This window comes from Oncorhynchus mykiss, chromosome 25 (assembly GCF_057628025.1).
Source record: "Oncorhynchus mykiss isolate SJ-2025 chromosome 25, ASM5762802v1, whole genome shotgun sequence".
Taxonomy (NCBI): domain Eukaryota; kingdom Metazoa; phylum Chordata; class Actinopteri; order Salmoniformes; family Salmonidae; genus Oncorhynchus; species Oncorhynchus mykiss.
In genome coordinates this window covers 10,705,001-10,718,440 of record NC_143046.1, presented here as the reverse complement: position 1 = coordinate 10,718,440, position 13,440 = coordinate 10,705,001, and the positions used below count along the sequence as shown (strand labels likewise).

Here is a 13,440-nt window from a genome sequence, read left to right as displayed (position 1 = left end):
GAGAGACCGAGAGACAGAGGGAGAGAAACAGGAAGAGAGAGACCGAGAGACAGAGGGAGAGAAACAGGAAGAGAGAGACCGAGAGACAGAGGGAGAGAAACAGGAAGAGAGAGACCGAGAGACAGAGGGAGAGAAACAGGAAGAGTGAGACCGAGAGAGACAGAGGGAGAGAAACAGGAAAAGAGAGACAGATGGAGAGAAACAGGAAGAGAGAGACCGAGAGACAGAGGGAGAGAAACAGGAAGAGAGAGACCGAGAGACAGAGAAACAGGAAGAGAGAGACCGAGAGACAGAGAAACAGGAAGAGAGAGACCGAGAGACAGAGACAGAGAAACAGAGGGAATTCACGCCCCAAAAGAATAAAGCTTCCAAGAAAATGTTCAGTGAATCACCTTGAAAGTCCATTTAGGGTGTCAAAGTGTCATGAAGAAGGATCTAGCTACTCAAAGTAACTCAAAATGTCTAGCTACTCAAAGTAACTCAATACATCTAGCTACTCAAACTCAATACATCTAGCTACTCAAAGTAACTCAATACATCTAGCTACTCAACGTAACTCAATACATCTAGCTACTCAACGTAACTCAATACATCTAGCTACTCAACGTAACTCAATACATCTAGCTACTCAACGTAACTCAATACATCTAGCTACTCAACGTAACTCAATACATCTAGCTACTCATAGTAACTCAATACATCTAGCTACTCATAGTAACTCAATATGTCTAGCTACTCATAGTAACTCAAAATGTCTAGCTACTCAAAGTAACTCAATACATCTAGCTACTCAACGTAACTCAATACATCTAGCTACTCATAGTAACTCAATACATCTAGCTACTCAAAGTAACTCAATACATCTAGCTACTCAACGTAACTCAATACATCTAGCTACTCATAGTAACTCAATATGTCTAGCTTCTCAAAGTAACTCAATACATCTAGCTACTCAAACTCAATACATCTAGCTACTCAACGTAACTCAATACATCTAGCTACTCAAAGTAACTCAATATGTCTAGCTTCTCAAAGTAACTCAATACATCTAGCTACTCAAACTCAATACATCTAGCTACTCAACGTAACTCAGTGAGGAGTATTAGACCCCACAAGGTAGTGAATAGTCACAGAATGGAAAACTATTTTATCTTCAGCCCTAAGATACGGTACAACAGCATGGTTCAGTCTGTCCGCCTAGAAAAACTAACATATTGTAATATATTCCGACAAGCCTGCAGCTCCAACTGCCGTCAGATTACACACTGCCACATGGAAACGTGTCAGCTTTCTTTCCATGGTCAAACTGTTCGTTTCAGAATGCAGCGTCGTGTTATGGAGAACAAGGACATGTGTCCGTGAATTTTGCATAATGGGGAATTCTAAAGTCAGGGACACAGTGGAGAGAGAGAGACCAGCAGGAGAGGAGACGAGAGGAGACAAGAGGGATGGGCCCCTTGTTCTCATCTTAAACCAGTCTTGATAATATAGGAGTCAACCTGACACTTCCATTTCCTACTTTAACCCTCTGACTACAACAGATCAGACACTATATCCAAAGGTAGAATAGTAAAGTAATGACATCATCACGGTTCAAAAACCCTGTTCTCCAGATGGAGGCAAGGAGAGAGGATGCAAGGAATCAAGGAATCAAGTAGATATTGAGAAATGTTGACCTACTGTTTCTTAGAAGTATAAACTAAGAGTTAATCCCAAATCGCACCTTTCTCTCTACATCGTACCCTACACCAGAGCCCAGTAGAACACTGCATGGGGAATAGCATGCCATTTGAGATGCTGCCTTGTATCTAGTGTTGACTCACCAGGTTAGACAGGATGTAGTGGTATCCACGGGCGTTCTTCCCCAGAGAGACCACCTGTAGGAGAGATCAACACAAAGGTGAGCCAACAAGTGTTGACTGAGCTGTGTCATGGGGTGTAATGGGAAATTGCTGATATTGGGTTGGTTTAGCGTTTTCCCCACTAATGGTTAAGGTTAGGATTTGGGGGAAGCTGATACTAAATTTGTTGCTAGGGGAAACATCACCCCAGAGCTGGTCAAACATGATACAGGTTACCATGTGTTACCAGGTTACCAACATGATACCATACCATGTGATGAGGGCCAAGGGGCACAATAACAGCTCATAAATTCAGGTACAGTCATCTCCATAATATAGACAGGTCTGGTCTTATCGACAGGTCTGGTCTTATCGACAGGTCTGGTCTTATAGACAGGTCTGGTCTTATAGACAGGTCTGGTCATATAGACAGGTCTGGTCATATAAACAGGTCTGGTCATATAGACAGGTCTGGTCATATCGACAGGTCGTCTAGACAGGTCTGGTCTTCCAGACAGGTCTGGTCTTCTAGACAGGTCTGGTCATATAGACAGGTCTGGTCATATCGACAGGTCGTCTAGACAGGTCTGGTCTCCCAGACAGGTCTGGTCATATAGACAGGTCTGGTCATATAGACAGGTCTGGTCATATCGACAGGTCTGGTCATATCGACAGGTCTGGTCATATCGACAGGTCGTCTAGACAGGTCTGGTCTTCCAGACAGGTCTGGTCTTCTAGACAGGTCTGGTGATATAGACATGTCTGGTGTTATAGACAGGTCTGATGTTATAGACAGGTCTGGTGTTATAGAAAGCTCATCTAGATAGGTCTGGAGTTATAGACAGGTCTGGTGTTATAGACAGGTCTGGTGTTATAGACAGGTCTGGTGTTATAGACAGATCTTCTAGACAGGTCTGGTCTTATAGACAGGTCTGGTCTTATAGACAGGTCTTGTCTTCTAGACAGATCTTCTAGACAGGTCTGGTCTTATAGACAGGTCTGGTGTTATAGACGGGTCTGGTGTTATAGACAGGTCTGGTGTTATAGAAAGCTCATCTAGACAGGTCTGGTGTTATAGACAGGTCTGGTGTTATAGACAGGTCTGGTGTTATAGACAGGTCTGGTAAAATAGACAGGTCTGGTAAAATAGACAGGTCTGGTGTTATTGACAAGTCTTGTCTTCTAGACAGGTCTGGTGTTATAAACAGGTCTTAGTATAGACAGGTCTTATTATAGACAGGTCTTGGTATAGACAGGTCTTATTATAGACAGGTCTTGGTATAAACAGGTCTTTGTATAGACAGCTCTTGGTATAGACAGGTCTTATTATAGACAGGTCTTGGTATAGACAGGTCTTATTATAGACAGCTCTTGGTATACACAACTCTTGGTACAGACAGCTCTTGGTACAGAGGTCTGATCTTATAATAGACAGGTCTGATCTTATAATAGACAGGTTTTATCTTATAATAGACAGGTCTGATCTTATAATAGACAGGTCTGATCTTATAATAGACAGGTCTTATTATAGACGGGTCTTATCTTATAGACATGCCTTATTATAGACAGGTCTGATCTTATAGACATGCCTTATTATAGACTGGTCTCATTATAGATGGGGCTTATTATAGACGGGTCTTATTACAGACTGGTCATAGTATAGACTGGTCTTATTACAGACTGGTCATAGTATAGACTGGTCTTAGAATAGACGGGTCTTAGAATAGACCGGTCTTAGTGTAGACCGGTCTTAGTATAGACCGGTCTTATTATAACCGGGTCTTATTATAGACAGGTCTTATTATAGACAGGTCTTATTATAGACAGGTCTTATTATAGACATGTCTTATTATAGACAGGTCTTAGTATAGACAGGTCTTAGTATAGACAGGTCTTAGTATAGACAGGTCTTAGTATAGACAGGTCTTGGAAGAGACTGGTCTTAGAATAGACGGGTCTTAGAATAGACGGGTCTTAGAATAGACGGGTCTTAGAATAGACGGGTCTTAGAATAGACCGGTCTTAGTATAGACCGGTCTTAGTATAGACCGGTCTTATTATAGACATGTCTTATTATAACCGGGTCTTATTATAGACAGGTCTTATTATAGACAGGTCTTATTATAGACAGGTCTTATTATAGACAGGTCTTATTATAGACAGGTCTTAGTATAGACAGGTCTTAGTATAGACAGGTCTTAGTATAGACAGGTCTTAATATAGACAGGTCTTAGTATAGACAGGTCTTAGTATAGACAGGTCTTAGTATAGACAGGTCTTAGTATAGACGGGTCTTGGAAGAGACGGGTCTTAGAATAGACGGGTCTTAGAATAGACGGGTCTTAGTATAGACGGGTCTTAGTATAGACATGTCTTATTATAGACATGTCTTATTATAGGCGGGTCTTATTATAGACATGTCTTATTATGGGCATGTCTTATTATAGACATGTCTTATTATAGACATGTCTTATTATAGACATGTCTTATTATAGACATGTCTTATTATAGACATGTCTTATTATAGACCGGTCTTATTATAGACAGGTCTTATTATAGACATGTCAGAATATAGACGGGTCTTAATATAGACGGGTCTTAATATAGACAGGTCTTAATATAGACAGGTCTTAATATAGACAGGTCTTAGTATAGACTGGTCTTAGTATAGACTGGTCTTAGTATAGACTGGTCTTAGAATAGGCAGGTCTGGTCTTATAATAGACATGTCTTATTATAGACATGTCTTAGTATAGACCGGTCTTATTATAGACAGGTCTTATTATAGACATGTCAGAATATAGACGGGTCTTAATATAGACGGGTCTTAATATAGACAGGTCTTAATATAGACAGGTCTTAATATAGACAGGTCTTAGTATAGACTGGTCTTAGTATAGACTGGTCTTAGTATAGACTGGTCTTAGAATAGGCAGGTCTGGTCTTATAATAGACATGTCTTATTATAGACATGTCTTAGTATAGACCGGTCTTATTATAGACAGGTCTTATTATGGACGGGTCTTATTATAGACCGGTCTTATTATAGACCGGTCTTATTATAGACCGGTCTTATTATAGCCGGGTCTTATTATAGACGGGTCTTATTATAGACGGGTCTTATTATAGACGGGTCCTATTATAGACGGGTCTTAATATAGACGGTCTTAGTATAGACAGGTCTTAGTATAGACAGGTCTTAGTATAGACAGGTCTTAGAATAGGCAGGTCTGGTCTTATAATAGACATGTCTTATTATAGACATTTCTTAGTATAGACGGGTCTTATTATAGACAGGTCTTATTATAGACCGGTGTTAGTATAGCCGGGTCTTATTATAGACGGGTCTTATTATAGACGTGTCTTATTATAGATGGGTCTTATTATAGACAGGTCTTATTATGGACAGGTCTTATTATAGACAGGGTCTTATTATAGACAGGGTCTTATTATAGACAGGGTCTTATTATAGACATGTCTTATTACAGTCGGGTCTTATTATAGACATGTCTTATTATAGACAGGTCTTATTTTAGACATGCCTTATTATAGACGGGTCTTAGTATAGACAGGTCTGGTCTTCTAGACAGGTCGTATAGACAGGTCTTAGTATAGACAGGTCTTATTATAGACAGGTCTTATTTTAGACAGGTCTTAGTATAGACATCTTGCTGCTTCTGGTCAATCTTCATCTAGAGCAGTAAGTGTTATAAATCACATATTTTGGTGATATCATATTCAGAAATCAAAGGTCACTTAAGTACAGCAGTTCTGCCTCTCATCTTCTACTTTGAAAATATCACACCTTCAAATCAGAACAGCATGTTCCCTGCCCACACAGCAAGGTTCAAAATAGACTCGAATATTCAGAAGCCTACAATTTACATTCAGCAACGACTGTGGTTCAATTTTCAAAGCAACAAATGTACATTTTATTCTAGTTTATGCCAGAACTTGTACAGTGGCACCTGTCTGAAATAGAACCCTATTCCCTACATAGTACACTATAAAGGAAATATGTCATTTGGGACACCTCTTGATTAAACCGCTTTGGGTTGGTTATAATAATCTTCAAATCGAATGGATGAGTGAACAAAGCATGGTTATGAAGTCTGCTATACTGTAGGCAGCCAGGCAGTTGAAGTCTGGATGTTTCAATGACGAGATTGACAACAACGTCTCAGTTTTCATCTGTGTTCTGCATACAAACCAACAAGCGTTCCATAGCGGAATCATATGACAACATCAGTTCGACAGCGGAATCACATGACAACATGAGTTCTACAGCGGAATCACACTACAACATGAGTTCTACACCAGAATCACAGGACAACATGAGTTCTACAGCGGAATCACAGGACAACATGAGTTCTACAGCAGAATCACACGACAACATGAGTTCTACACCAGAATCACATGACAACATGAGTTCGACCACGGAATCACATGACAACATGAGTTCTACAGCAGAATCACACTACAACATGAGTTCTACACCAGAATCACAGGACAACATGAGTTCTACAGCGGAATCACACGACAACATGAGTTCTACAGCGGAATCACACGACAACATGAGTTCTACAGCGGAATCACATGACAACAAGAGTTCTACAGCAGAATCACATGACAACAAGAGTTCTACAGCGGAATCACATGACAACATGAGTTCTACAGCAGAATCACACTACAACATGAGTTCTACAGCAGAACAAACAGTCAAACGCAGCAACTAGCTTTCTCCTGCTTTTCGACCTGGTAGCCAGAGGCCTTCCATAGCAACTGATTCAAACCAACCTCTTACATTAGGGTGTTTTTCTGTGCAGAATCAAGTGGCAGAAAATGATTTATGTTTTCAATTTAGAGAAGTCGATTCTCTGGTGACGCATCGTATAGGCAGCCCACTTCCCAGCAGACACAAGAGGAGAGAGGGAACTAAGAGGTACTGCTGATCACCCATTTCCTACAACCCCAGGCCTTCACTCAGCCATTACTGAAGCTGTGTGTTGTTATTAAACCGATTTTCATCCAATTTGAGGAAAAACACTCAACTGTTTATTTCCTTTCTGTCCTTCTGATCTCTTGACAGAACTAGCCATGCCTACACCCCATGCCTCAGATCACACCCATCTAATACAGCCTCGCTGTTGACGTCTGACACAGGCACATCAAATAAAGCCCTTTTTCCATATGTGTTGAGGTCTAGAATGGACTGCTTTTCACACAGGAAATGATGTCGCATGACGGAACACCAATACACTGCGCTCGTTGGTTCACTCAGGCCATCAGGCAGCTCAGATGTGTCAGCAGTTCCTGACAGCTCCAATGTCATTACTATCATCACCTCACACACACCACATCACATAGAGGACATAATCTGGAGGAAGGAGAGAGAGGGAGAGCGAGAGAGATTTGGTGGGAGAAAGTGGGGAGTGAGGGAGAGAGGATGAGAGGGATGAGAGAGGAGGGGAGGGGGAGAGAAAGCGAGAGGGACGAGAGAGAAGGGGAGAAGGGTCTGTCGATAGTTCAAGAGAATAAAAAATCTGAATGAAAAACGCTTTCAGTATTACCAGATATAAAGATATAGAGATACTGTTTATATAAGATAGATCGTTTTCTTTTTAACCAGATATAAAAATATAGAGATACTGTTTATATAAGATAGATCGTTTTCTTTTTAACCAGATATAAAAATATAGAGATACTGTTTATATAAGATAGATCGTTTTTTTTTAACCAGATATAAAAATATAGAGATACTGTTTATATAAGATAGATCTTTTTTTTTTAACCAGATATAAAAATATAGAGATACTGTTTATATAAGATAGATCGTTTTCTTTTTAACCAGATATAAAAATATAGAGATACTGTTTATATAAGATAGATAGTTTTCTTTTTAACCAGATATAAAAATATAGAGATACTGTTCATATCAGATAGATCGTTTTTTTTTTTAACCAGATATAAAAATATAGAGATACTGTTTATATAAGATAGATCGTTTTTTTTTAACCAGATATAAAAATATAGAGATACTGTTCATATCAGATAGATCGTTTTTTTTTTTAACCAGATATAACGATATAGATATATAGAAGATTGTTTTTTCCAGAAATAAAGTATGTGGAAGTGATGAGAGACAGTTTATATTTTTAAATAATATAGTCTTTAAAAACTAACAATCACCAAAACCGTCAGGGAGAACTGAAAATTCAAAACACTGAATTTAACAGTATTGATTTTGTTCTTATGTATGTGCAAAAGAACACAGCATTAGTCGTAGAAAAATGCATAGAATTGCAGGAAATTAGCTTTAAAACCTGAACTCATTTTTGCTCCAGAAACCCCCTGGAAGCAGAAACAGCACAACAGGAGATGAACATACATTATGATTTTCATTGTTTCTATTACTAATACAGTGACTTGAGAAAATATTCACCCCCCTGGGCATTTTTCCTATTTTGTTGCATTTACAACCGGTAATTAAAATTAATTTTGGCGGGGTTTGTATCAGTTGATTTATACAACATGCTTACCACTTTGAAGATGCAAAATAATTGTTGGGTTGTAAAACAAACAATACATAACAAAAAACAGAAAACATGAGCGTGAATAACTCTTCACCCCCCCAAAGTCAATACTTTGTAGAGACACCTTTTGCAGCAATTACAGCTGCAAGTCTCTTGGGAATGTCTCTATAAACTTGGTACATCTAGCCACTGGGATTTTTTTTCCCATTCGTCAAGGCAAAACTGCTCCAGCTCCTTCAAGCTGAATGGGTTCCCGCTGGTGTTCAGCAATCTTTAAGTCATACCACAGATTCTCAATTGGATTGAGGTCTGGGCTTTGTCTAGGCCATTCCAAGATATTCAAACATTTCCCCTTAAACCACTCAAGTGTTGCTTTAGCAGTATGCTTAGGGTCATTGTCCTGCTGGAAGGTGAACCTCCGTCCCATTCTCAAATCTCTGGAAGACTGAAACAGGTTTCCCTCAAGAATTTCCCTGTATTTAACGCCATCCATCATTCCTTCAATTCTGACCAGTTTCCCAGTCCCTGCCGATGAAAAACATCCCCACAGCATCATGCTGCCACCACCATGCTTCACTGTGGGGATGGTGTTCTCGGGGTGATGAGAGGTGTTGGGTTTGTGCCAGACATAGAATTTTCCAAAAAGCTAAATTTTTGTCTCATCTGACCAGAGTACCTTCTTCCATATGTTTGGGGAGTCTCCCACATGCAATTTGGCAAACAGCAAACGCGTTTGCTTATTTTTTCTTTAAGCAATGGCTTTTATCTGACCACTCTTCTGTAAAGTACAGCTCTGTGGAGTATACGGCCCAAAGTGGTCCTATGGACAGATACTCCAATCTCTGCTGTGGAGCTTTGCAGCTCCTTCAGGGTTATCTATGGTATCTTTGTTGCCTCTCAGATTAATGTCCTCCTTGCCTGGTCCGTGAGTTTTGTTGGGCGGCCCTCTCTTGGCAGGTTTGTTGTGGTGCGGTATTCTTGCAGTTTCTTAATAATGGATTTAATGGTGTTCAAAGATTCAAATTGTTTGTATAACCCAACCCTGATCTGTACTTCTCCACAACATTGTCCCTGGTCTGTTTGGAGAGCTCCTTGGTCTTCACGGTGCTGCTTGCTTAGTGGTGTTGCAGACTCTGAGGACTTTCAGAACAGGTGTAAATAAAGTAGTGCACTACCCTAAGGGACCTGTTCAACAGTAGTGCACTACCCTATGGGACCTGTTCAAAAGTAGTACACTACCCTATGGGTCCTGGTCAACAGTAGTGCACCACCCTATGGGGCCTGGTCAACAGTAGTGCACTACCCTATGGGGCCTGGTCAGCAGTAGTGCACTACCCTATGGGCCCTGGTCAACAGTAGTGCACTACCCTATGGGACCTGTTCAACAGTAGTGCACTACCCTATAGGTCCTGTTCAACAGTAGTACACTACCCTATGGGCCCTGGTCAACAGTAGTGCACTACCCTATGGGCCCTGGTCAACAGTAGTGCACTATAAAGGGAATATGGAGCCATTTGGGATGCAGCCAGACCTCATTGTCAATGAGAGCGTCCTTGACTTTCGGCTTTAGTCTGGAGGTTTTGGACACCACACACAACTCCACCCTGTGATCCCCTTGGCTACGACTAGACCTGCAGGCCCCCTCACACCTGCCCCAGCATTGGCCAGAGAACACAGACACCCTGCCTGGGACCTGGCAGAGAAAACTAAGACACAGTAACCTTGGGTTGGGGCTCAGCATGAATCTAATGACACAGGTACTACTGGAGGAAGTGAAAGACGTGCTACCCCCGGCCAACAGAACATGGCCCTCCCAGTGTTTCCACTACATTTAGATAATTAGGTGGAGCCCCGCCAAGGCCCTGGAGATGATTGGACAGCATGAGATAGGTGGACACAGACTTCCTAGTTGGCTTTTTTAAAAGTCCATTATGTCAATTTTGCATAATATTCAGTTTATTAAATTCCTACTTGATTATCCTGGGTGTGTTCAACACTGATCTCAGCTTAATGTGAGTTACAATACAAAGAGAGAGACCTGCTACACAGCTAGAAACAGACCCTTACAATACAGAGAGAGAGACCTGCTACACAGCTAGATACAGACCCTAACAATACAGAGATAGAGCTGCTACACAGCTAGATACAGACCCTTACAATACAGAGAGAGAGTCCTGCTACACAGCTACAGACCCTGACAATACTAATGTGATCAGCTTTGCCTGGGAATGGATAAGGGATATTTATACCACAAGCAAAGTCCTTTCCCCCATGATTTAGTATTAACTATTAACTACTACTCACTAAGCCTTGGATTTTCTTTTATGCGTCCTCTCTGACTTCCCTTCTCCCTCTCCTCACTCTCGCTCTCTCCCCTCCCCCTCCTCTCTTTCTCCCCTATCCCCTCTCCCTCCCTCCCTTTCTCACACTCTCTCTCTTTGTCCCTTCTGTCTCCCTCCAGCTCTCTGTCTCTCTCTTTATCCCTTCTGTCTCCCTCCAGCTCTCTGTCTCTCTCTCTCTATCCCTTCTGTGGCCCTCCAGCTGTCTGTCTCTCTCTCTCTCTGTGTGTGTGTCTCTCTCTCTGTGTGTGTGTGTGTCTCTCTCTCTGTGTGTGTGTGTCTCTCTCTCTGTGTGTGTGTCTCTCTCTCTCTGTGTGTGTGTCTCTCTCTCTCTGTGTGTGTGTCTCTCTCTCTCTGTGTGTGTGTCTCTCTCTCTCTGTGTGTGTGTCTCTCTCTCTCTGTGTGTGTGTCTCTCTCTCTCTGTGTGTGTGTCTCTCTCTCTCTGTGTGTGTGTCTCTCTCTCTCTGTGTGTCTCTCTCTCTCTCTCTCTCTCTCTCTCTCTCTCTCTCTCTCTCTCTCTCTCTCTCTCTCTCTCTCTCTCTCTCTCTCTCTCTCTCTCTCTCTCTCTCTCTCTCTCTCTCTCTCTCTCTCTCTCTCTCTCTCTCTCTCTCTCTCTCTCTCTCTCTCTCTCTCAAACTGAAGTTACAAAAATAAAGTAAAGAGAAGAAAAACAAAAATCTCCTTTCCTCTATAATCTGACTTAACACGTTTTATATTACCCTCCTGCCACTCAGCCTATAGGCAGCTCTGATCTTGGACAGACACCTATTGTTCCCATGAAGAGCTTTCTATCCCTTCTGTCTCCATCCAGGTCTCTATCCCTTCTGTCTCCCTCCAGCTCTCTGTCTCCCCCCAGATCTCTGTCTCTCTCTCTCTCTCTATCCCTTCTGTGTCCCTCCAGCTCTCTGTCTCTCTCTCTATCCATTCTGTATCACTCCAGCTCTCGCTCTATCACTTTTCCCTCCCCCCAGCTCTCTGTCTATCCCTTCTGTCTCCCCGCAGCTCTCTGTCTCTCACTATCCCTTATGTCTCCCTCCAGCTCTCTGTCTCTCACTATCCCTTAAGTCTCCCTCCAGCTCTCTGTCTCTCGCTATCCCTTTCCCTCCCTCCAGCTCTCTGTCCCTCTCTCTATCCCTTCTGTGTCCCTCCAGCTCTCTGTCTCTCTATCCCTTCTGTCTCCCTCCAGCTCTCTGTCTCTCACTATCCCTTATGTCTCCGTCCAGTTCTCTGTCTCTCACTATCCCTTTTCCCTCACTCCAGCTCTCTGTCTTTCTCCATCTCTTCTGTCTCCCTCAAGCTCTCTGTCTCTCACTATCCCTTATGTCTCCCTCCAGCTCTCTGTCTGTCTCTCTCTCTATCCCTTCTGTCTCCCTCCAGCTATCTGTCTCTCTCTCCATCCCTTCTGTGTCCCTCCAGCTCTCTGTCTCTCTCTTTATCCCTTCTGTCTCCCTTACAGCTCTACATCGCTCTCTTTATCCCTTCTGTCTCCCTCCAGCTCTCTGTCTCTTTCACTATCCCTTCTGTCTCCCTCTAGCTCTCTGTCTCTCTCACTATCCCTTGTCTCCATCCAGCTCTCTGTCTATCTCTATCCCTTTCCCTCCCTCCAGCTCTCTGTCTCTCTCTTTATCCCTTCTGTGTCCCTCCAGCTCTCTATCTCTTTCTGTCTTCCTCCAGCTCTCTCTCTCTCTCTCTTTATCCCTTCTGTCTCCCTCCAGCTGTCTGTCTCTCTCACTATCCCTTATGTCTCCCTCCAGCTCTCCGTCTCTCTCTTTATCCCTTCTGTCTCCCTCCAGCTCTCCGTCTCTCTCTTTATCCCTTCTGTCTCCCTCCAGCTCTCCGTCTCTCTCTTTATCCCTTCTGTCTCCCTCCAGCCTTCCGTCTCTCTCTTTATCCCTTCTGTCTCCCTCCAGCTCTCCGTCTCTCTTTATCCCTTCTGTCTCCCCCCAGCTCTCTCTCTCTCTCTCTCCCTTCTGTCTCCCTACAGCTCTCTGTCTCTCTCTCTATCCCTTCTGACTCCCTCTCTCTCTCTCTATGCCTGCTGTCTACCTCCATCTCTATATATCCCTGCTGTCTACCTCCTCTCACCTCCTGATATAACTACCTGAATGGCAGAGAGCTCGGTCCCAGTGATGTAAGCTGTCTGCTTCACCCTCTGTAGCGCCATGCAATCTACGGCGGTGCTGTTGTCACACCAAGCAGTGATGCAGCAAGTCAACATGATCTCGATGGTGCAGCTGTAGAACTTTTGAGGATTTTAGGGCCCATGCCAAACCTGTTCATTCTCCAGAGGGGGGTTCTGGTCCTTTTCATTACTGTGTGAGTGGACCATTTTAAGTCCTTAGTGGTATGAAAACAGAGGAACTTGAAGCTCTCAAACCACTTCCACTGTAGCCCCGTCGATGTGCCCCCTGTTGGGGTGGTATGCAAATTGGAGTGGGTCTAGGGTGTCTGGGATGGTGGAGTTGATGTGATCCATGAGCAGCGTTTATGAATACTTCATGAATACATAAGTGAGTCCTACAGGGTGGTAGTCATTGTTGCATGAAGCCTTAGAGTTCTTGGGAACAGGCATGACGATAGTCACCTTATTAAAGACATGTGGGGATTACAGACTGGGGACAAGGAGCAGAAATACAGATGCTTGTCAGCTGATCTGCCCTTGTTCTGAGAAAGCACCCTGGAATACGGTCCTGCCCTGTGGCCTTACAAGTGTTGACCTGATTAAAG

At 42.7% G+C, this 13,440-nt stretch overlaps 1 protein-coding gene across 3 annotated transcripts in view; it reads right to left on the bottom strand.

Moving 5' to 3' along the window:
- The window catches only part of LOC110504371 (glutamate receptor 3), a 231,947-nt gene that overhangs the window by 74,423 nt on the left and 144,084 nt on the right, over positions 1-13,440 (bottom strand). For all 3 annotated transcript variants that reach the window (XM_036970540.2, XM_036970539.2, XM_036970543.2), the window contains exon 5: positions 1,824-1,877. In XM_036970540.2, coding sequence (XP_036826435.1) covers positions 1,824-1,877 — 54 coding nt within the window. The remainder of the gene's footprint in view (positions 1-1,823; positions 1,878-13,440) is intronic.